At 40.7% G+C, this 25,936-nt stretch overlaps 1 protein-coding gene across 3 annotated transcripts in view; it reads right to left on the bottom strand.

Annotated features, from left to right (window-relative positions):
- The window catches only part of pik3c2a (phosphatidylinositol-4-phosphate 3-kinase, catalytic subunit type 2 alpha), a 156,252-nt gene that overhangs the window by 64,107 nt on the left and 66,209 nt on the right, over nt 1-25,936 (bottom strand). For 2 of the 3 annotated variants that reach the window (XM_073049394.1, XM_073049392.1), the window contains exons 5-10: nt 23,082-23,202; nt 17,782-17,893; nt 11,885-11,963; nt 11,721-11,794; nt 10,595-10,741; nt 1,674-1,719 (exon numbers count right to left, since the gene is read on the bottom strand). In XM_073049394.1, coding sequence (XP_072905495.1) covers nt 1,674-1,719; nt 10,595-10,741; nt 11,721-11,794; nt 11,885-11,963; nt 17,782-17,893; nt 23,082-23,202 — 579 coding nt within the window. Of the gene's footprint in view, nt 1-1,673; nt 1,720-10,594; nt 10,742-11,720; nt 11,795-11,883; nt 11,964-17,781; nt 17,894-23,081; nt 23,203-25,936 lie in introns of all 3 variants that reach the window. The other variant, XM_073049393.1, reaches the window with a different exon arrangement.

Genomic DNA, 25,936 nt, shown 5'->3' with positions numbered 1-25,936 from the left:
CGGGAAAAATATTACAATGTCACAAACTAAACCATGCAGGTTACCCAAGTTGAATTAACATACAACTTGGATTCAAAAAGAAAAAAAAATCAAGCATCACAGTCCACATCATTTCTAAGCAGGAAATAAAATCTTGTACAGCATGAATTGTGCTGACAAAGGGCCATTTGCACAATGTGAAGACTTTGCTACTCCAGCACAAAGAAATCCTTCATTCATGTATCATCACCGCTACATACTGGGCCTGATTGTGCTGGTTTGTGGTTGATGCACTTTGTAGAGAAATGCGGGCTGGATGTGGATCACGGTTCCATCTCTGTGCACTTCAACACAGAAGTATATAAGGCATTGTAAATAAAATCAAATAGTGATACACCTGATCTTCCATTCCACCACAGGAATCATGAGACCACAAAACAAAGGAGAAAAGCTAGCCCATTGAGTCTATTCCACCATTCCATCGTGGCTGATATCATCACTCTCAATCCCATTCTCCTGCTTCTCATAATCTTTCACGCACTGACTAATCAAGAACCAGTAACCTCCACTTTAAATATACTCAATGACTTAGCCTCTACAGCTGTTTGCAGCAATGAATTCCACAGATTCACAAAACTTCATAAAGAAATTCCTCCTAATTTCTGTTCTAAATGGATGTCCCTCTATTCCATGAGTTCCCAACCTTGGCTCCACGAACCCTCAGCTAATGCTAGGGAGCTCCTGGCATGAAAATGTTTGGGAACCCCTGCTCTATTCTAAGGCTGTGCCTTCTGGTCTAGGATTCCCCTATTGTAGGAAACACCCTCTCCATGTCCACTCTATCCAGGCCTTTCAATATACGATAGGTTTCAATAAGATCCCCTTCATTCTTCCAAACTCCAACGAGTACAGGCTCAGAGACATCAAATGCTCCTCAAATGTTAACACTTTTATTTCTGGAATCATTCTTGTGAACCTCCTCTGGACTCTCTCCAATGCCCGCACATTCCTTCTTAGATAAAGGGCCCAAAATGGTTCACAATACTCCATTTGCATTATTTCCAAGAAGACAGATAGTCCTATTATCTCCTTCCCAGTTTTGAGGCATTAATTCTGTTTCTCCTTCCATGGAAATAGTCTGACTTGTTCAGTATTTTGTGTTTCTATTTTAAATTTAACTGAAACAGCTTGTCCCCTGCAAATTGCAAGTAAATGCTCAAAAGGTTATATGATGTATCATACTTCTACACTTAATCACAATCTGTTTACACAAAAAGAATGCTCTGCAGTTTTGTGTAAATAAAGTATAAAACAACTCACAATTAATCATTGAAAACAGCATCCAAATATCCTATGCAATTGTGAAAACAGTGCTGTTGATATCAATACCTAGGAAAACCGAAAATAAAATCCCCTGCATGTTCAATTGGAATAATGCAGTTTTTAGAGTTTGTCAAGGATTCATATTTCTGGGAATAAAAGACAGTTTTCCAGCTGACTTGCAACATTCCTTGGCAGTATAGTTACATGGTACAGATAATGCAAAGGTCCCAAAATACAAAATTGCACAGATTTGTTTGCTAACTGGATAGCTAAGGAGAAAATCTGTCAAAGTCATCCCTAACAGCATAGCCTCACTGGCAATAAGTGAATTACATTTTAAATACATATATTTTGCTCTTAAGGTGACTTACCATTTTTTGCAACATTTGTTGAATCACCAGTCTCTTTTGATATAACCTATATTTGAGAATGCATTATAATTAGTCTCTGAAGTTAAAATGAGATGGTTCCTTTTGTCACTTGTGAATTGAAATCCAGGATACACTAAGAAATTGAATATTGCACAATGTCAGATTCCCTTCTCTTGTAAAATAACGGAGTCACTCCTTTAATTTCTGATTTATCTCAGTGGTCTAAACCCTTTGCTTAAAAGCTTGGCCAGCTCCCCTCCAACTTACAAGGTTTCTATTGTGTAATTGTGCAGAAATTCCAGACACCCAAACTAGGGCAGAAGTCTGAATATTCTGCATTGTAGATTGCTGCTCTGGATAGAATGACATCCTACCCTTTGGACTTGAGCCTAGTGGAAACTACAAAGTTCTGGAAATCTCATTCATTTTGCTTGGAAGATTCAATTACACTTGAATCTTCCTAGTGTTTTAATGTTTCAATTCCACTTTTGGTTCAAGAAGAACTTTTAACTTTTAAGAATTTTGAGTACATGTGAATGCCATAACCATTCATATCCCTCAACAGTTTATAAGCTGCAGCAGGATTTAACTGATTCAATTTTTGCGCTCAAATTTAAAATTAAATGCGTTATCAAAGTACTTATATGTCACCAAATACTAGCCTCAGCCTCATTTTCTTGCAGGGATTCACAGTAAATAGAAAGAAACAGAATAGAATCAATGAAAAAATCACACAAGATAGAGACAAACAAATTTGATGCAAAAGGCAACAAACCGTGCAAATGTAAAAAGAAAATAATCATAACAATAATACATAAACAATAAATATTGAGAACACGCTTTATATGGTCCTTAAAAGTGAGCACATAGTCTGTGGAATCAGTTAAGTGTTGGGGTGACTGAAATTATCCTAACTGGTTCAAGAGCCCAATGGTTGAGGTCTAATAACTGTTCCTGAACCTGATGGTGTGGGACTGGAGACTCCCGTACCTCTTTCCTGATGGCAGCAGTGAGAAGACAGCATGCCCTGTGCAGTGGTGTGTCCTTTATGATGCTGCTTTCCTGAGGCAGCGTTCTTTGTAAATGTGCTCAATGATGTGGAGGGCTTTATCTGGAGCATATTCAATACTTTTTGTAGTTTTTCCCATTCAAGGGCATTGGTTTTCTCGTAGCAGGCAATAATGCAGCCAATCAGTATAACCTGTACTGTGCACATATAGAAGTTTGTCAAAGTTTTAGATGACATGCAGAATCTGTGCAAACTTCTAAGGAAGTAGAGGCACTCCCATGCCTTCTTTGCAATGGCACTTAAGTGCTGGACCCATGACAGATCCTCTGAAATGATAATACTGAGGAATTTAAAGTTGCTGACTCTCTCCACCTCTGATCCCCTAATAAGGACTGGCTCAAGCATCTCTGGTTTCTTCCACCTGTAGTCAATGATCAGCTCAGTCTTGCTGACTTTGAGTGAGAGGTTATTGTTGTGGTACCATTCAGCCAGAAACCTTCCTCCTATATACTACCCTTGTCACTACCCTTTGTCACTACCACTGATTTGGCCTGCAACAGTGGTGTCGTTACAAATATGGCACTGGAGCTGTATTTAGCCTCACAGTCACACATATAAAGTGAGTAGAGCAGAGGTTAAGTACACAGCCTTGTGGTGCATCTTTGCTGATAGTGATTGTGGAGATGTTGTTGTTGCCAATCCAAACTGACTCTGCTCACAAGTGAGGAAATTGAGGATCCAGTTGCACAAGGTCAGCTATTAAGGCCTAGCCTTTGAAGCTTACTTTGAGGGGATCATATGAAGAGCACTCTAATGTATGCATTTTCACTGTTCAGGTCTGTATGTAAAGTCTGGCAAAACCTAATGTTGAATTAAGACCTTAGAGTTAGCTGTGAGCTTACCACCTAGCAGAAGATTGTGCATGGGTATGTGGTCATGATAATGGTGAAAATTTTAGAAAATGCACAGGGCGATCTGAGCTTCAGGCCAATCTTGATGGTATGATATGTACTCAATGTTAAAGCTCCTTATGCTTACTGACTACTTTTTACGGGACAAAAAAAAAAATCTTTCGGGGATCACACATTTGATGGTTGCTACAGAAAATAAATGGCTAGAAAACAGAGTGAAAATTATCAGCTCCTCTGAATTTCAATTTTTTAAGAAGCTAGCTTCAGAATTAGGGATGCAATACAGAAAGTTAATCATTTCCAGAGGAGGTGTTCCCATTTGCTGAAATCAAACTCAAGACTTTCAGCTCTATAACTTGCTGCTTGGCTAAACAACAAAGAAAATGTGAATTGAGACAGCTTTGCCCAAAGTCTCATGCAAGTATGAGTCACAGAACAATATAACATGGATGCAGATACTTTTCCCCTTCAGGTCCATGCTGACTAGTGTGCCCACACAATTTCCCATATTTGCCCCATACCTCTCTAAACCCCACCCCTCCCAAGTGCTTCTTAAATGATAATATTGCACCTGCCTCAGTCATGACCTCGGGCAGCTCAACCCATATAGTTACACTCCTCTGTGTGAAAGTTGCCCCTTAGGTCCCTTTTAAACCTATCCCCTCTCATCCTAAATCCATGTGTCACTTTGGGAGGACAAACCAGGGTAAGACTTACATAGTGAATGCTAGGACTTTGAGATATGTGGTAGATTCAAAGGACCTGAGAATACAAGGCCATAACTCATTGAACGTGTCATCACAGGTAGATAGGGTCATACAGAGAGCTTCTGATACATTGGCTTTCAGCAATCAGGGCACTGAGCACAGCAATTGGGATTTTGTGCTGAAGTTGTACCAGACATTGGTGAGGCCAAATTTAGCATATTGTGCAGAATTCTGGCCACCTACCAACAAGAAAGCTATCATTAAGCTTTAAAAAGTGCAGACATTTACATGGAAGTTGCTGGGACCTGAGGACCCCAGTTACAGGGGAAGATTGAATAGTTTAGGACTTTATTCAATGGAGCGCAGGAGAAGGAGCAGCAGGCAGTGAAGAAAACTAATGGCATGTTGCCCTTCATAACAAGGGGAGTTGAGTATAGGAGCAAAGAGGTCCTTCTGCAGTTGTACAGGGCCCTGGTGAGACCACACCTGTAGTACTGCGTTCAGTTTTGGTCTCCAAATTTGAAGAAGGACATTCTTGATATTGAGGAAGTGCAGTGTAGGTTCATGAGGTTGATTCCCGGGATGGCGGGACTGTCATAAGCGATTGGGCTTGTATACACTGGAATTTAGAAGGATGAGAGGGGATCTGATTGAAACATGTAAGATTACTAAGGGATTGGACACGCTAGAGGCAGGAAACATGTTCCCAATGTTGGGGGAGTCCAGAACCAAAGGCCACAGTTTAAGAATAAGGGGTAGGCCATTTAGAACAGAGTTGAGGAAAAACTTTTTCACCCAGAGAGTTGTGGATCTATGGAATGCTCTGCCACAGAAGGCAGTGGAGGCCAATTCTCTGAATGCTTTCAAGAAAGAGTTAGATAGAGCTCTTAAAGATAGCGGAGTCAAAGGATATGGGGAGAAGGCAGGAAAGGGGTACTGATTGTGGATGATCAGCCATGATCACATTGAATGGTGGTGCTGGCTCAAAGAGCCGAATGGCCTACTCCTGCACCGATTGTCTATTGTCTAAGAATAGGAGATCTTACAGAGGTATACAAAATTATGTATAGATAGGGTGAATACATACAGGCTTTTCCCACCTCAGGTTGGGTGGGAGTAGAACAAGAAGTCAAAGGTTTAGAGTGAAAGGTGAAACATTTAAGGGGAATCTGAGGGGAAACTTCTTCCCTCTAATTACGACATATGGAAGGCCAACACAAGAGTGAAAAGACAATTCCATATGAATTTAAAAACACAATTAGCTGCACAACAGTTGTGGCAGGGTTTGAATGCTATCACCTATTACAATGTGAAACCAAGCAGCATAGGTGTCAACAAGGCTTTGCTACCAGATAACCTCAATGCCTTTTATGATTGCTTTGGCTATCAAAACATGGAGGCACCTTCGAACTCCCACAGCCTCTGATGACCCTGTGATTTCAGACTCTGAGGCCAACATGAGAATATTCTTCAGGATAGTGAACCCACAGAACCTCCTCCTTCCAAGAATATGGCAGCGCACTCAGATGCAGCAGCTTCTATGGGGTCAACCAAAGGTGGTATTATCCTTTTGAAGTGTATTTTTTACATTCACTGTGTGGCATCTATCGTAGTAAGTGCTAGGCCTCAAGTCATGGTCTATGCAGCCACCCAGGGGCAGGCGTTGGAGTCGGCCATTTCACTGGAGTGCCAGAGGCAATGTGATGCTGGAGTTGGTAGTGCCCTCCAGTCTTTGTTGACAGAAGACAAGCTGTATTGAGTTTGACTGCAGACTGCTGCACCATTCATGGACTCAGGGACTTGGACCATATATTTTCTGTGGCTATACTTTTCTGCTACCTTACATGTTCCTTGTGCTGTGAATGGCTGTTGGGACTGTGTTTTGCACCTTAGCCCCAGAGTAACATGCTTTCATTTGGCTGTATTCATGTATGGTCGAATGACAATTCAACTTGGACTTGAAATAATCTGGCCCAGATGGGGTACCTGGCTGAGTACTGAGGACTATGCTGATCAACTGGCTGGAGTGTTCTCCAATATCTTCAACCTCTTGCATTGGCAGTCAGAGGTACCACCTGCCTCCAGCAGGCTTCAGTTATATCAGTGACTGAGACGAACATGGTAACCTGCCTCCATGGCTACCATCCAGTAATATTTACATCAACTGTGATGAAGTGCTTTGAGAGGTTGATGATGAAGCATTAACTCCTGCCTGAGAAGCAACTTGGATCCACTCCAATTTGCCTACCATCACAACAGGTCAACAGCATCAGCGCTGGACTCCGGAGTGAAGGCTCCCGAGTTCAAATCCAAGTTAGGCCACTCCCGAGCACGCTTTCCATCAGTGCCGGGTTGAGCATTGAGCTAGCCACTCGGCCTCGTTAAAAAGAAAAGGGCTCGAGTCTGGAACGTTCATATCATGACCCGGTTAATCTGAAAGGAGACCAATCCTGGCACCACGCACCAGACAAGAATGGCTGACTGTCTGGTGCGACACACTAAAAAAAAGGTCAACAGCAGATGCCATTTCATTGGCTCTTTACTCAATCTTGTGATTGGAAGATCTGGACAGCAAAGACGCATGCATCAAGATGCTCTTCATTGACAACAACCTGGCATTCAATACCATCATCCCCTTAAAACTAATCAATAAGCTCCAGGACCTTGGCCTCCATACCTCCTTGTGCAACTGGATCCTGAATTTCCTCACTTGCACTCCAGTCAGTTCGGATTGGCAAAAATATCTCCTCTACAATCTCCACAAGGCTCTATGCATAGCTCCCTGCTCTACTCACTTTATAATTCTGACTGGGAGGCTAGGCACAGTTCCAATGCTATATTTGCTGATGTTGGCTGAATCGAAGGTGGCAACAGGAATCAAAGGAAGGAGACTGAAAATCTGGCCGAATGGTGCCAAAACAAGAACCTCTCACTCAACATCAGCAAGACCAAGGCACTACTTCTTGACTTCAGGAGGAGGAAACTGGAGGTCCATGAGTCTGTCCTCATTAAGGGATCAGAAATGGAGAGGGTCATCAACATTAAGTTCACATGCATTATCATTTCAGAGGATTTGTCCTGGGTCTAGCATATAATGCCATTATAAAGAAAGCACGGTAATGCTTCTCCCTTAGAAGTTTGCAAAGATTCAGCATATCTAAAACTTTGCCAAACTTCTATAGATGTGTGGAGGAGAGTAAATCGACTGGTTGCATTATGGCCTGGTATGGAAACACCAGTGTCACTGAACATAAATGCCGGCAAAAATGTAGTGGATACAGCCCTGATCATCACAGGTAAATCCCTGCCCACCACTGAGCACAATCAACATGGAGTGCCGTTGCAGTAAACCAGCATCCATGATCAAGGAACCCCACCACACAGCCCATGCTCTCTTCTCACTGCTGCCATCAGGAAGGTGGTACAGGAGCATCAGGACCCACACCTCCAGGTTCAGGAACAGATATTACCTCTCAGCCATCAAGCTCTTTGAAATAGAGGGGATAACTTCACTCAAGTTCACTTGCCCCATCACTGAATTGCTCCCGCAAACTATGGACTCACTTTTAAGAACCCATCATCTCATGTTCTCGATATTAATTGCTTATTTACTTATATTATTGTATTTGCAAAGCTTCTTGTCTTTTGGACATTGGCTGTTTGTCCTGTTGGGCGCAGTCTTTCAATTATTCCATTGTTTCTTGTGTTTACTGTGAATGCCCACAAGTAAATGAATTTCTAGGCTGTATATGATGATGTATGTTCTTTGATAATAAATTTACTTTGGACTCTTGCTTGTGCAAAGACCCAAACCCCTACAATTTGCCTATCGACACAACAGGTCTATAGTGGATGCAGTGAAGAATGCACATTTGGCCTACAGGTCTGCCCTCTGCACACTCATGGCTGTGCAGCTAGGAACACCTCAGGCCATTGACAATATCGCTGATGACACTATTGATGACAGAATTTCAGATACCAATGAAGAGGTGCACAGAAGCTAGATAAATCGGTTGATTGAATGGTGTTGCAATAGCAACTTAGCACTCATTGTCAGGAAGACCATACAATTGATCATGGACATAAGAAAGGGGAACATACACCAGTCCTCAGAGGGGTCAGCAGTGTAAAGAAGGATGCGCAGCTTCAAATTCTTTACCATCATCATCTCAGAGGATCTATCTTGGGCCCAATACATTGATTAAGTCATGATGAAGGCATAGCCACTGGTATATTTCATTAGGAATTGGAAGAGATACTAGCAAATTTCTACAGATGTGCAGTGGAGAGCATTCTGACTGGTTGCATTACTGCCTGGTATGGAGGCTTGAATGCACAAGAACAAAAGAGGTTGCAGAGGGTTGTACACTCAGCCAGCTACATCACGAGCACCTTCAAAAGGAAGCGCCTCTAGAAGGCAGCATCTATTGTCAAGGATCACAATCTTCTCACTGCTACCATCAGCAAGGTAGTACAGGAGCCTGAAGATGCACATCAACAGCTTCTTCCCCTCTGCCATTAGATTACTGAATGCTCCACGAACTCAAGAACACGATCTCACTATTCCTCTTTTACATGTTGTTTTGTTGAAGTACATATATACTTCTTTTTAAAAAAAAAAAAATGCCTTGCATTGTGCTACTGCCACAAAACAAGAAATTTCCCAACATATGAGAAGTGGTCGTTGCTGGTTCAATTGCATCGCATAAGAGAAGTTTGGATAGGTACGTGGGAGATGGAGCTATTACCTGTGTGCAGATAGGTGGGACTACAAAAAACCACCATAGAAGAGACTAGATGGGGCAAAGGGCCTGTAATGCTCTACAATTCTGGTTTTGGAATCCTCTAACATGGGGGCAAAATGATTAGCATTCATCTTATCCATGCTTTGCACAATTTTAAACATTTCTGTAAAGATGCCCATTGTTCACCTATATTCTAAGGAGTTATATCAGAGCCAGGTCAACTTCTTTCTGAAACACAGGAACCCCTAGCCCTGGCAAATCTGGGAAGCAAAATGGCAAAGCTCTAATGACATGTGAAGTTGGTAGTTTAATTAGTCACTGTAAATTGCCCCTAGTTTGTAAGTAAGTGATTGAATCTGAGGGAGATGATGGGAATGTGTGGAAGTATAAAACTAAAGTAGTATAAGATCACTGAAAATGGGTATTTGATAGCAAGCACAAAATCAATAGACTATAGGGCCTACTTCTGTAAGACTATGATGTTTGGACAGAAACGCAACCAGCAACACAGCAGTAACTTCACTGGAAAATTTAAAAAAAGACAACAATTACTGACTTACAGTGGCTGCATGGTAGCGTAGTGGTTAGCATGATGCTTCACAGTACACGCGACCTGGGTTCAATCCCCACCACTTCCTTTAAGGAGTTTGTAGGTTAATAAATGCCCCTCATATTCTACAGAATATTTCATGGAACAATTGTTTAACCACACTATTTGCATTTTATCTAGATTGAAAGCAGTTTGTTACTTAAAGAACATTGGAAATTGGAATTACAGTACTCCCTGTCTGCTAGGTAATCATATTTGCATCTAAAAACACTACAATTTCTCAACTTCAAGTGACAGATCATGTTTACCAGCTTGGTAGCAAGTTTTAATCACTGTTGCCATTGTTTGTGAGTGATGCTGTACACAGGCTCCACCTCAGTGATCAAGAGACCAATTATTATGACTGATCAGCCATCATGATGATGCAGCTTCCAGCAAGGGGATTACCAATGAGCAATGCTCTTGAACAGCAATTAAGGTTAAGCAGAAAGTAAATTCTCTGAGACAGCCCAGTGCCTTTACTGAAATAAATTATGTTTCAGGTTAAGTTGATTAAGTTTAGCTTAAGATAATACTATTAGTCAGATGTTGTGAATCGTGTGACTAAAACTGCAACCTAAATTCACTAATGGCCACCTGATTCAAAGAGATAACGGGTGACAAAAAGAAATTCTGCGTCTATGCTACCAAAAGTTATTTTGTCCTTGGGGGTCATTTCCTGCACATCCTCCCCTGCAGGCACTAGGTTTATATACGATAAGAAAGCTGCACTATTTGAACACTAATCAACAAAACGCCTGTAGAGTCACATGACTTTAATACTAAGAATGAGATAACAAATGTAGCCAATTGAATGATAAAACTCCAATAGGAATCTTCAATTATTTCAACTGCTAGGAATTCGGCTAATGAGACAAATTTGGTGTGGGAGAAGAGAATTTTCTTTTTTTCAGCACAATGGGTAAATTTGATGTGCATGCAAAAATTTGGTGATTTTACCTCAGCAGTTTTACTTTTCGGTAGATTAACAACCCGTTTTAATTTCTTCACAGCATCAGTGATTGCCTTGGTCTCTGTACCATCCAACGCACTGCAAATGTCCTTTGCAGACTGGATAATCTGTTCCACCATTCTGTACTGCTTTCCCTGGTTAAAAATTAAACAGCACAGGAATGTGATAAAGCTCAGGGGGAAAAAAGCTAACATTGCAGAGCACCTTCAGCATCAAAGAAATTATTCAAGAAAATGTTAGGCACTCCAAGTCCACACTTTATTGCACAATAATAGAAACACATCATCAAGAATGCTGGTCTACATCTTCAAAAAAGATTGGAATGCAATCAGCTGCATTAAAATTTCAGTAATGCAAGCACGAACACAGAATAAATCATGCCTCTTTGTAATAATATTCATGTTAAGCACTTGTTTAATTTGGCTGATAGGAATAGAGTTGGCTGTTAATAATGGCAGCTCAAACTAAATCTTCGCCAGTTTTCTTTCATCTCAGAAGCCTTAGCAGTTATAAGGTGTCTCTGACCTGAAACATTAATTTTTTCTCTTTCCAAAGATGCTTGCTATCTGTTTTTACTTCAACAATGACAGGGAGGGAAAAATATGCCAAATGTGCACATTGTTTGAACCAGCACTCTGGAAAGTAGTCCAATCTGAGAGGAAAATATATTCCAATTACTTTGCAATAATTGCTGCAACAATGGGATTCTCCAGATAGTGCACTACAAATAATTATCAAGACTGAAAAAATCTTTACATTTTGCAATGATTCTCAGCGAGGGAATGAGTTACTTTCAAAAATCCCTTTTTCACAGCAAAGATTGCAGATCACCTTAATTAGGAAACTGGAATGGGGAATGAACTTTATTCCAAATTCTCTTTAGTTTTCCATTTATATTGACAGAAAAGCAGACCTCTAAACAACATCACCAGAGGTGTCCATTCAGTGTACGTGCTCGCCTATTTGAATTTTGGAAATAGTCATCAATCCATATCATTGTATTCAACCAGTAGACTGAATTTTGAATTTGTATTAATATTGTTTACCTCTTGCATTAGGGCAGATTAAAATGTAAAAAATAAAAAACCTTGCTCATACCAAATTAATACTTACTTCATTTTGAAGGATTGCCTTTTCCCTCTTATGATAGACTTCCAGGAGTTCAGCAAGACGTTGCCTAGGCAATCAATACAATGGCATAAGAGGTAAATTTATAAAGTAAATGTTCAAGAAAATGCTGATCTGATATTGAGGTGAATAAATTAATATTTTTTACCTTGTCGTAATTTCTTTGAAGGGCTTTTCCAACTGATAGAGATACTTTGTAAAATCTGTAGGCATCTCATCATCTTCTGCCTATTCATTATATACATACATATCAATGCATTGCTACTTCTAGTGAGATTAAGCATCTTGATGAACAAAGTGAGTGACAATATGTGCAAATGTTTTATCTAATACTTTACAATGGATTTTTTTCATAATCTCACTCCTGATATATCTTTGTAAGTGGCACAAGTGCTACACCTGCCCATTTAGCTCCTCCCTCACCTCCATTCATGGACACAAATAGTCCTGCCAGGTGAGGCAACAATTTACCTGTGAATCTTTTGGGATTGTCTATTGTATACAGTGCTCCTAATGTGGCCCCCTCAACACTGGTGAGACCCAAAGTAAACTCGGGGGCCTTTTTGGCGAGCATCTACCTCACTTTATCCACCTAAAGCAGAATTTCCCAATGGGCAACCATTTTAATTCCTATCCCCATTCCTGTTCTGACTTGCCAGCCCATGGCCTCCTCTTTGGCCACGATTGAGGCCACTCTCATGAAGAAGTGATATCTCATATTCCATCTACTGAGTCTCCAGCCTGATGGCATGAAAAACAGTTTCTCCTTCGAGTGATTTCCCCACCCCCTCCTCTAATCCCCACCTTGGCCTCTTACCACTTCTCCACACTTTCCTATCACGTCCCTGATGCCCTTCCTCCCATGGTCCACTCTCCTCTTCTATCTGATTCCTGCTTCTCCAACCCTTTATCTTTTCACCACCTCGTGTTCTTTTTGCTCCCCACATCTTTTTATTCTGGAGTCTTCCCCCTTCCTTTCTAGTCCTGATCAAATGTCCGGAAGTGGCCTGGTCGAGGGAAGTGCCTGGTGTGAAAAGTGCTAGTCTTTGGCTCAAGAGTCTTCGGCGAGGAGACTACGCCAGGCACAATTGCAGAGGGTGAAGACATGACCGCTAAGCTGATTCAGTGTGCTACATGCATGATGTGGGAGGTCAGGGACACTGATGGTGCACCCGGCTGCTACAGCTGTGGAAAGTGTGTCCAGATTCAGCTTCTGAAGGAGCATGTTGCAGCACTGAAGAAAGAACTGGATATCCTCAGGTTTATCCGCGAAAACGAGGGTTTTCTGGACAGCACCTACAGTGAGGTTGTTACACCGAGGATACCGGAAGAGAGGAAGGGGGCGACGATGAGGAAGGAAAGGATGCTTGAAGTACAGGAGACCCTGGGGATGTACCTTTCATAAACAGGTTCACCTTCTTGGAAGCTGTCAGGACAGAAGATACTGCCATTCTGAGAGGCGGACAGGTCTGCGAGCCGAAAATTGGTGCAGAAGCAGAGCCGAGGAGTCAGACATCAGGAAGAGCCATGGTAGTAGGGGACTCCATAGTAAGAGGTACGGAAACGGGGTTTCTGCGGCAACAGGCGAGATTTAAGGACGGTGTGTTGCCTCCCTGGTGCTAGGATCCAGGACATCACGGAGCGATTGCAGGGAATCCTCAAGGGTGAAGGTGAACAGCCGGAAGTGGTAGTGCATGTCGGCACAAATGACATCGGGAAGAAGAGGAAGGACATTCTGCAGCGGGACTTCAGAGAACTCGGAAGAAGGCTGAAAAGCAGGACTTCCAGGGTGGTTATCTCTGGTTTGCTTCCAGTTCCTCGTGCTGGAGAGGGCAGGAACAGGGAGATAATGGATCTGAATGTGTGGCTGAGGAACTGGTGCAGGAAGCAAGGATTTACATTCTTGGACCACTGGGATCTGTTTTGGGGTAGGGATGAATTGTACAAAAGGGACGGTTGCACCTTAATAGGCGGGGGACCAGCATTCTGGCAGACAGGTTTGCCACTGCAACACGGATGTGTTTAAACTAAGTAGTGGGGGGGAGGGGATGAACTGGAAATATAAGGATGGAGTTAAAGGGAAAGTGAAAATAAGAAAAGTTAAAAAGGACAACAGAATCAATGGAGTAGAAAGCTCAAAAAGAGATCATACAGTATGGCCAAATGAAATAGGAATTGATATGAAAGGAGAGGGGAGTACTGAATTAAAAGTATTATATATGAATGCACGAAGTATAAGGAATAAAGTAGATGAGCTTGAGGCTTGGTTGGAAATTGGCAAAGTACGATGTTGTGGGAATAACTGAGACATAGCTTCAAGCGGACAGGGCCTGGGAAATGAATATTCAAGGATATACATCTTATCGAAAGGACAGAGGGGCAGAGGGGGTGGGGTGTCTCTGTTGGTGAGGAATGATATTCAGTCCGTTGCAAGGGGGGACATAGAATCTGGGGATGTAGAGTCAGTATAGATAGAACTGAGAAATTCTAAGGGTAGAAAGACCATAATGGGAGTTATCTACAAGCCCCCAAACAGCAGTCTGGATGTAGGGTGTAAGTTGAATGAAGAGTTAAAATTGGCATGTCGCAAAGGTAATGATACAGTTGTCATGGGGGATTTCAACATGCAGGTAGACTGGGAGAATCAGAATGGTACTGGACCCCAAGAAAGGGAGTTTGTAGAGTGCCTCCGAGATGGATTCTTAGAACAGCTTGTACTGGAGCTTACCAGGGAGAAGGCAATTCTAGATTTAGTGTTGTGCAATGAACCGGATTTGATCAGGGACCTCGAGGTAAAGGAACCATTAGGAGGTAGTGACCATCATATGATATGTTTTAACCTACAATTTGAGAAGGAGAAGGGAAAATTGGATGTGTCAGTATTACAGTTGAACAAAGGGAACTATGGAGCTATGAGGAAGGAGCTGGCTAAAGTTCAATGGAACAATACCCTAGCAGGGAAGACAGTGGAACAAAAATGGCAGGTATTTCTGGGAATAATGCAGAAGGTGCAGGATTGGTTCATTCCAAAGAGGAAGAAAGATCCTAAGGGCAGTAAGGGGCGGCCGTGGCTGACGAGGGAAGTAAAGGGCAGTATAAAAATAAAAGAGAAGAAGTATAACATAGCAAAGATAAGCGGGAAACCAGAGGACTGGGAAGCTTCTAAAGAGCAACAGAAGATAACAAAAAAGGCAATACGCCAAGAAAAAATTAGGTACGAAGGTAAATTAGCCAAGAATATAAAGGAGGATAGTAAAAGCTTCTTTAGGTATGTGAATAGCAAAAAAATAGTTAAGACCAAAATTGGGTCGTTGAAGACAGAAACAGGTGAATTTATTATGGGGAACAAGGAAATGGCAGATGAGTTGAACAGGTACTTTGGATCTGTCTTCACTAGGGAAGACACAAACAATCTCCCAGATGTAATAGTGGCCAAAGGAACTAGGGTAAAGGATGAACTGAAGGAAATTTATATTAGGCAAGAAATGGCGTTGGATAGACTGTTGAGTCTGAAGGCTGCTAAGTCCTCGGGACCTGATGGTCTGCATCCCAGGGTACTTAAAGAGGTGGCTCTAGAAATCGTGGACGCATTGGTAATCATTTTCCAATGTTCTATAGATTCAGGAACAGTTCCTGCTGATTGAAGGGTGGCTACTGTTGTCCCACTTTTCAAGAAAGGAGGGAGAGAGAAAACAGGGAATTATAGACCGGTTAGCCTGACGTTAGTGGTGGGAAAGATGCTGGAGTCAATTATAAAAGAGGAAATTACGACACATTTGGATAGCAGTAGAAGGATCAGTCCCAGTCAGCATGGATTTATGCAGGGAAAATCATGCTTGACTAATCTTCTGGAGTTTTTTGAGGATGTAACTATGAAAATGGACAAGGGAGAGCCAGTGGATGTAGTGTACCTGGACTTCCAGAAAGCTTTTGATAAAGTCCCACATAGGAGATTAGTGGGCAAAATTAGGGCACATGGTATTGGGGGCAGAGTACTGACATGGATTGAAAATTGGCTGGCTGACAGGAAACAAAGAGTAGTGATTAATGGGTCCCTTTTGGAATGGCAGGCTGTGACCAGTGGGGTACCGCAAAGTTGGGTGCTGGGACCGCAGCTGTTTACAATATACATTAATGATTTAGATGAAGGGATTAAAAGTAACATTAGCAAATTTGCTGATGACACAAAGCTGGGTGGCAGTGTGAAATGTCAGGAGGATGTTATGAGAATGCAGGGTGACTTGGACAGGTTGGGTGAGTGGGCAAATGTATGGCAGACGCAGTTTAATGTGGATAAATGTGAGGTTATCCATTTTGGTGGCAAGAACAGGAAGGCAGATTACTATCTAAATGGAGTCAAGTTAGGAAAAGGGGAAGTACAAGAAGATCTAGGTGTTCTTGTACATCAGTCAATGAAAGCAAGCCAGGCAGTGAAGAAAGCTAATGGCATGCTGGCTTTTATAACAAGAGGAATTGAGTACAGGAGTAAAGAGGTCCTTCTGCAGTTGTACAGGGCCCTGGTGAGATCCCAGCTGGAGTATTGTGTGCAGTTTTGGTCTCCAAATTTGAGGAAGGACATTCTTGCTATTGAGGGAGTGCAGCGTAGGTTCACAAGATTAATTCCTGGAATGGCGGGACTGTCATAAGCGATTGGGCTTGTATACACAGGAATTTAGAAGGATGAGAGGGGATCTGATTGAAACATATAAGATTATTAGGGGATTGGACACACTGGAGGCAGGAAGCATGTTCCCGCTGATGGGTGAGTCCAGAACTAGAGGCCACAGTTTAAGAATAAGGGGTAGGCCATTTAGAACAGAGATACGGAAAAACTTTTTCACCCAGAGAGTGGTGGATATGTGGAATGCTCTGCCCCAGAAGGCAGTGGAGGCCAAGTCTCTGGATGCATTCAAGTGAGAGTTAGATAGAGCTCTTATAGATAGCGGGGTCAAGGGATATGGCGAGAGGGCAGGAACGGGGTACTGATTGTGTATGATCAGCCATGATCACAGTGAATGGCGGTGCTGGCTAGAAGGGCCGAATGGCCTACTCCTGCACCTACGGTCTATTGTCTTTGCCTGAAACATCAGATGTTTATTTTATTTCCTGACCTGCTGAGTTCCTCCAGCATTTTGTGTGTATTGCTCATAATTCGATACGAGCCTTAATCCTGGTGATGAAAAATTGAATGGCTAAAGGATATGAACAGTTACCCTCATCTGAAATCTGTTTGACTCACTGATTACCTATGCTTATTGTATTTCAATGTTAAATAATATTCATTTACATGATCTCAGCCTTCCCCCACCAATCCTGTAAAAGGAGTGGTGACAGTTGTAAGGAAACTAAATTATTGAGCAACATCCAAAGATGTCACTGTGTCAAATGTCACAAGGTTGCATAAAACCTAAACTAGGTTGTTGTTGGCAATTTTCATTCAAAAACAGTATCGAATTGTAAATTGCTGACTTCAAAACCTTGTTCAGCACTAAAATATACCCGTTAGATGGTACAAGGAAAGATGAACCAAAAGCAATTTGATCCGAAATTGTTTGGCTGAAATTGGAGATACATGTCAAGAAAAAATAAGTGTTCATTTAATTTTAGATAAAGTTGAAATATTATGTTCAAAAATTAGGTAAAATTTGAAGAAATGATTTAGGGGAAATCCTTTTTTACAAAAGTTGCTCCTGATTTTTTTTGAGAGATTTCTGGTGAACTGAAATGTATCAATCTTGCCAAATAAAACACTTCTTCACTTGAAACCAAAGATCAACATCAGGAACCCAGGAGTTCAGACATAGTCTAATTGTACATGTAGTGAAGTTTCCAATTCTAACATGCTCTCAAGAGTCTTTTTAGTGGTTTAATCTAGAAACTATACTTTTGAGGCCATCAACGCATGATAGTCAAGCAACACTGCCAGGCCCAGTTCAGTTTACATCATAAAATATGCTTACACTTGCTTGCATTTAGAGTCTACATTACCACAAAATCATTTTGCGTGATCCAGAAGTAAACACACCATCCAATAAACTGTGCTCACCGTTCGGGCCAGAGCTCTGCATACTGTATTGTGGCTTAATAGCTGCAGCTTGATCTCAGTGTCACATTTTCGGCAGTTCTGAATGTACTCGTGGCTTCCTAAGCAGTGTTTACTGCGCAATACAGAAAGAAGCTTCAGATATTTCAAATTAAATTTAAAGTAATTTGTTAAAATATCCTCGGTGGAGACATTAATAGGAGCACCTTCAAATAATTACTCAAAAAGCAGCTGTATAAGCAATTAACTTTCATTCACAACCTACAGCTTAGCCTGTAAGTTGGTATCTTAGAAGAAAACGTGTCCAATTGAATTGAAATCCAATGACCACTTCAACTTTTCACAATATGAATTATAAACCAAATACTGCAATTTACTTTGTTCCCTGTAATATTTCACTTTATGACTGGTGAAGTCATAAGACATAGGAGTAGAATTGGGCCATTTAACCTATCCAGTCACTCCGCTGTTTCACCATGGCTGATTTATTACCACTCTCAACCCCATTCTCCTGCATCCTTCCCTGCCCCTAATCTTTGCCATCCTAACAAATCAAGAATCTATTAACCTACACTTTAAATATAATCAATGACCTGTCCTCCACAACAGGGGTGTCAAACTCATTTTAAGTCACGGGCCGGATTGAGCAAAATGCAGCTTCATGTGGGCCAGATCAGTCGGACGCGTGCGAACGCAGCTTTCGTTGCCTCCGTTTTTTCAGCCTGCTCTCATGTGTCTCAGTCTCTGCTATAACTACAAAGTGTTTCACTTTACAAATTCCGTTTCTTATGAAGAAGACTGCCGAGCAAGACTGCCGAATAAACACTAAAAACCCTGAAAACCTGGTACCTGAATAAACTCAGCATTAGCCATATCGTACGCCATAGGCGCTTGAATTACTGGGGCCAGCTTTAATAGTAATTAGATATTATCTCGTGGGCCAAAGATAATTCCACCGTGGGCCGGATTTGGCCCGTGGGCCTTGAGTTTGACATATATGATCTATGACAATGAATTCCACTATCCTCTGGCCAAAGAAATTTTTCCTCATCTCTGGTCTGATGTTCCTCTATTCTGAGGCTATGCCCTCTGGTCCCAGACTCACACACTATAGGAAACATTCTCACCCTATCTAGGCTATTCAATAGGTTTCAATGAGATCAACACCCCACCCCCTTCTAAACTCCAGCGAGTACAGGCCCAGAGCTAAACACTTCCAACACATTAATCCTTTCATACCCAGAATCACTCTCGTGAACCTCCTCTGGACCCTATCCAATGCCAACATCGTTTCTGAGATAAGGGTCTAAAACTGCACAAAATACTCCAAGTTTGGTCTGAGCAATGTCTTATAAAACATTAGCATTACATCCTTGATTCTGTATTTTAGTCCTCTTGAAATGAATGCTAACATTGCATTTGCCTTCCTTATCACCGACTCAATCTGCAAGCTAACATTTAGGGAATCATGCACAAGCAGTCATAACACAGACCTTGCTGAACACCGCTCGTAACTGGCAGCCAACCAGAATAGGCCCCCTTTATTCCCACTCTTTGCCTCCTGCCAGTTAGCCAATCATCTATCCATGTAAGTATCTTATCTGTATTACAATGGTCTTGTTCTGCAGCCTCATGCATGACACTGTGGCGATACATTGCTACAACACCTTGTTAACAGCCTTTTGAAAATCCAAGTAAACAACATCCACTGACTCTCCTTTGTCTATCCTGCTTGTTATTTTCTCAAAGAATTCTAACATATTTGTCAGGCAAAATTTCTCCTTCAGGAAACCATGCTGACTTTGGTCTATTTTATCATGTGCTTCAAGTACCCTGAAACCTCATTTTTAGACATGGACTCCAACATATTCCCAACCATTAAAGTGAGGCTAACTGGCCTATAATTTCCTGTCATAACAGTGGAATGACATTTACTATTTTCCAGAGCTCCAGATACATTCCAGAATCTAGTGATTCTTGAAAGTACATTATTAATGCTTCCACAAAATCTTCAACTATCCCTTTCAGGAACCCTGGGGTGTAATCCATCTGGTCCAGCGACTTAGCAACGACACTCACTTCTGGCTCTGACACTCTCAAATTTCCAGCATATTGTTAATGTCTTCCACAGTGAACACTGGTACTAAATACTTACTAGGTTCTTCCACCATTTCTTTGTCTCCCATTTCTATTTCTCCAGTGTTATTATTACCAGTGGTCCATTATCCACTCTCACCACTTTTACTCTTTATATACCCAAAAAGAAAAACTTTTGGTGTCCTCTTTTATTTTATTAGCTAATTTAACTTCATATTCATCTTTTCTCCCCTTATGACCTTTTAGTTGCCTTCTGTTGGTTTGTAAAAGATTCCCAATCCTCTACTCATTTTTGTTGTATTATATGCCCTCATTTTTCCTTTTACGCTGTCTTCAACTTCCCTTGTCAGCCATGGTTGCCTCATCCACCCTTTAGAATACTTCTTCATCTTCAGGATGTTTCTATCCTGCCACTTCCAAACTGCCCCCAGAAACACTAGCCATTGCTGTTCTGCTACCATCCCTGATGGTGTTGCATTCTAATAAACTTTGGCCAGCTCCTCTCTCATGCCTCTGTAATTCCCTTTACTCCACTGTGATATATCTGACTTCGTTTTCTCCCTCTTAAACTGCAAGGTGAATTCTATATTATGATCACTGTCTCCTATGGGGACCTTTACCTTAAGTTCCCTAATCAAACTTAGCTCATTACAAGCTGCTCTGAAATGCCATCTTGTAGGCACTCTACAAATCCCCTTTCTTGGGATCCAACACAAACCTGATTTTCCCAATCAGTCTGCATATTGAAATCCACCATGAATATTTACATGTCTTTTCTATCTCCTGTTGTAATTTGTATCCCACATCCTGGCTACTATTCAGAGGCTTGTATACATCTCCTATTAGGTTCTTTTTATCCTTGAAGTTCCTTAACTCTACCCTCAACAATCTACATGTCCAACTCACCGTTTTCTAGCGGCTTGATTTCATATTTTAAACCAAAGGAGCAAGCTCATCCCCTCTACTTACCTGTCTGTGCTTTCAATACAACATGTGTCCTTGGATGTTAAGCTCTTCTTTCAACTATGACTCTCTGATGCCCACAATATCACACCTGTGCTACAAGATCATCTACCTTATTCTGTATACTGTACTGAGTGCATTCAAACATAGCACCTACAGTGCAGCATTCATCATCTTTTTTTAAATTTTCCCCGCACATTACACTTCAACTGATCCCTCTGACTGGAATTATGCCGCATCATCTGCCTCTCCTTCCTCAGTCTCACTACCCACTGCATCTATTTGTATACCAACTGCTCCATTCTCAGCTCTATCACTCCATTTCCCATTCCCCCTGCCAAATTAGTTTAAACTCTCCCCAAAAGCTCCAAAACCTGCTCCAAGGATATTGGTCCAATTACCTTCCAAACAGCTACAAACAATAAATTATATTGGGGACAATTAAGAATTCCAATAGTAAATGCCATAATTAGACTAAGAGAATACTCACCTATTTGAAATCAAAAAGGTTCAATACTCAAACATTTTATTTAAAATATCTATTTTCTGTATGATCAAATTAATTTAATTAATCATTTAAACAGAAGTATGAACATAACATAAACATTGACTCAGGACTTGGCTATCCAGACTGTTACATCTGCTTTAATTCAGTAACATCATGACTAATCTTGTACCTCAGTGCCACTTCCTTCTACAAACTCATACCCAATTTTCAAAAATATCAAAAAAAATCTATGGAAGACAGAAACTTAAAAAGAATGTTTTTGTACAAGACAGTTTGTGCCTTTAGGTTCAATTACTTCTGTATATCTCTTGTGCATTGCTTGATGTCAGAAATGCAATTCAAGTTAATTACTTTTATCTCCACATGACGTGGAACCTGATCCCTAATTAAGGTTACATCATTTCCCAGCCACGTGTGACATTTTTCAACATTCCAACTAGTCGCTACCATCCTCTCTCATCCTTGCTGACGCAGGATAACTACCATGTGTGTTGTTGCTATGCTCACACTTGCCACTGTGGAAGAATTGATTATTTGAAGGTTAAACTGTCACATCTGCCACACCCTCACATTTTAGTCTGGTTGTCCTTCACCCAGTTTGATTTCTCCACACCCACTTCTGTTTCAGTTAATCAGTTTCATTCATTCAAATCATTGGGATCATTAGCACTTGTTTGTTGTCTTTGTTTAATCATGCACTGGGCTATGTACCTACAAAGTAATAACGTTTTTGTTTGAAAAGAGGTCTATTACTTAGTAGGTTACTTTAACAAGCAAAACATTCTCTGCAACATTTAATGTTTTGGAAAATTAATGTTTGGAAATCTAAAATTTGCTCTTTTCTACTGACACACTAACTAATGCAGAAGACAAAAAAAATCCACAACAAAATGTATATAAAAATGCCTCAGGTGTAAAGCATTTGCATAGTATTGTTATAAAGCCAAAAAACTAAGGTCAATTACTAAAATTATACACTTGAATTAATTACTAGAAAAAGGAGGTTCATATGAAGTCACCCAAGAAATGTGCTTGATTATTATATTCATAAGGAAGCCTACACTTCTGTATTTTCTAAACAAATTCACTGGAACAAGAACTTCAGAGATATTAAAGCAAGCTCCTCAACTGGTTTCTTCAGTTAATCTAAGATACGACATGGAAAATTTAAAGGAACAGCAGGTACATTCTCCCTGAAGTATTGGTGGTATTCATCGTTCACTCAGTACTACAGGTACTAAAGTAGGTGATGTAATCTTTATCACATCACTTCCTGTGTATGACTGGGTACCATATCTCCTACATTATAACATTTTAAATAAAAGTACAGTTTGGTTATACAGTATATTACTTTCAGATGTCCTGACAAGCATCAAGCACATCCAAAACTTTGTCTTGCTTCAAAATAGGTAACCAGCAATAATTATAAGTGAGGAGGGAGATCTAATTCATTTTTAAGTTATAGCTATTCAAAACAGAAAAGAAAAATAAAAGAGTTTTTAAAACCAAGACCACAAAAATTATTATGTTAAATGTATGGTTTTAAAAACTACATATTGTACACACTCAGTAACAACTCTGACAAAGAGTAACAAATACAAAATATTTAAATAAGTGTTCAAATATTCATATAGGTCATACTATTTTCCTCTAAAGTAAATCATTATTTGCTGTTGCAAAGAACCATACTGATAGTAATGAGAAGATGCATTAATTAAAATTTTTGGAACCTTACTTTTGTAGGACTTCCTCCTGTCCACAGACTTTCAATATGTAGCTACCAATGTCAACCTTATTTAGGTCATCATGCGCCCAGCACAGAGCCTGCATTATAATAAGCTCGACATGAGAGCTTACTGTAAAAACAAAAGTAATAGATTAAAATTTCATATGAAGCAGTAAAAGAATGTACAAGAATCACTTCCATCATAGCCTGTGCAAATAATGTTATTGGTAACAACACAAGATTGGTTCAAGGTAACTCCTCAGGCTTCTAGTGCAATTTCTTGGTTCATTTCAAATAATCTCAACATTTTGGGAGAAAAATTTCCTTTCTGATGTTATGGTGGTGCAAATAAAGATCAAAACCTATTTAACTGGTATAGCCTCCTTCCGTATGTGAACCTCCACCTGAAAGTCTAAAGTTACAGCAACATAAAAGTGTGGCTAAGAAACTGATTGAAAATACTATTAATTCAGCTGAGCATTAATGTTACACAGGGTTTAAAAAATTGCATATGCGTGTTACTGATGTGAGTAAACTCCAAATATTTGTATTAAATTCTGAGTTAACTATTCAGTTTAAAGACTATAAATACAGATGTCACTTAATTTTGTGAAAATGTTATAAGTTTCAATGTGTTTAGTGTTAAAAAAGATAAGACAGTAAACAATTTAGAAGTCAGAACTAATAGAAAAAGTAACTGAAGATATGATAAGGGAAATTTATATTCATGAAACAGTGCAAGATGCATGACAGAGAATATTAAGAACAAACTCAAGTTATAAGGCCAAGTTCACTGAAGATTCAGGATCCAAACATGGACTTCACATTATTCAACACAAGAATGGAAATTATTCGTCTGTGTTTTGCATTTAGGACCAACCCAACATCAGCGAACAATCCCAACATTCATTGATCTGTTAGCCTTTTTTTAATTCTGTGAAAGGCAGAGATGAGGACTGGAGTTCTTTTTGGCAGCATTTGTAGCTCTCATTAATAAAGTTTGAGGTTGTTAATGTTTACTGTTCAGAATCAATGTAATCCTCGAAGTGTGACTCAAAAATGCATCACCAGTGTAAAGACTGAAGTTCGAAGTACGCAACAGTGCAAAAGTACAATTCAATGTGATACTAGACATTATTCAGTGAAACACAAATGACTGTGGTATTGGCATCAATTGCAATTCTGGCTTGTTGCTGCTGACTACATGTTCCATCTTGCAAAACTGATAAAATCAGCAAGAAAGCAAAGCTCACAATACAGCATCCGGGAACTCAGGGTAGTGAAGTGTAGCACACATATAGCAGAATGAAGCTGGCTACAAGGCTCGATTTGCATCAGAATGAGACAGCAATTAGCCTTCCCCTGATTCTGCAGAATCTCTATAAAACTTCCAAGGAATAAAAGAAAGTTCCAGCGTTGGTTCTGAGGCAGAATAAACACCTTTCTGCAAGCCTTACTTGGTTGTACAGTAGGGAGAATCTGAATTCCAACAGCAAATGTCATCTGGACATCTTGCAGAAAATCAGAGAACAGTGTCAACAAGCATCAGAAGAGATGCCATCAAGAACACACATTTCATGGCCACTTTATTAGGTACACCTGCTCAGTAATGCAAATATCTAATCAGCCAATCATGTGGCAGCAACTCAATTCATGAAAGCATGCAGGCACGGTCAAGAGGTTCAGTTAACGTTCAGATTAAATATTAAAATGGGGAATAAACATGATTGGAGTGACTGACTGTGGAATGATTTTTGGTGCCAAACGGAGTGGTTGAGTATCTCAGAAACTGCTGATCTCTAGAATTTTCACTGTCCACTGTTTACAAAGAATAGTGTAAAGAAACAAATATATCGTGAGTGGCAGTTCTGTGGACTAAAACTCCTTATCAATGAGAGAGGTCAGACGAGAATGGCCAGACTGGCTCAAGCTGACAGAAAGCCGACAGTAATTCAAGTAATCACAACAGTGATGTGCAGAAACAGGTACAAAACATCAAACCTTGAAGCTGATGAACTACAGCAGGAGAAAACTTACTTTCATACACCCGTTGGCCATGTTATTAGGTTCAGGATATACCTATTAAAGTGACCACTCTGTGCACATTTCTATCAATGAGCAAAGTGCTTCTGCCTTTAAGGCTTTGAAAAACCATTACAGTTTTTTTAAAAATTAAATGGCAATACAAATGGTGACAGGAGACTGAAAGCTTTCCTGATTTAGTCAATGAGAATTTAAGGGCAATTAAGATGGTGCTACCAAATGTGTGTGGCAGTTCAAATGGCAATAAATTTGACTAGAAACATCACTAAAATCACCTTTTCTGAGGTAAATTGTGTTAAATTATCCTGGCTAAAAGTGAAGTGAGTTTGAGGGACCGATAGCGAGGTGAGTTTGGGGCACAAGCCAAACTGTTGTGTTACAGGATCAATGCAGATAGAGTGAGCCACTTGGAGAAGAGAAGTCGAGTCAGAAGAGATTTAACAGCCATACAATGGCCTGGGTGCGAGGTTGGATCGCTCGAGGCACCAAACTGATTTGAAGAGCTTAAGAGCAGTTTTGGGCTGGGCAACAAAATCTGGGCCTGAAGCGAGTCACTGGGTGGCATGGTCTAGGCCCTGAGCCCTTCACAGCAGCCAGGTGCTAGTGCGAGGCATGATCCACTGTTTAGACGATCTAAACACCAGCCTGGAATGTTCATTCCTCTCTCCAGGGTGCAATAGTCACTTCTCTCTCCATGGCACTGAGGCCATGAACACTGCCCCGGCTGCTGTGCTCCATGCCCGTTAACATGACGAACTGATAAGCAAGTCTTTGGGCCTACTCCAGGGTTTGGATCTGAGGAATCAATTTGGTTCAGAATG

Source organism: Hemitrygon akajei, chromosome 6, assembly GCF_048418815.1.
Source record: "Hemitrygon akajei chromosome 6, sHemAka1.3, whole genome shotgun sequence".
NCBI lineage: Eukaryota > Metazoa > Chordata > Chondrichthyes > Myliobatiformes > Dasyatidae > Hemitrygon > Hemitrygon akajei.
The sequence above is the reverse complement of the archived record's forward strand: the minus strand, read 5'-3'. Positions and strand labels throughout refer to the sequence as shown.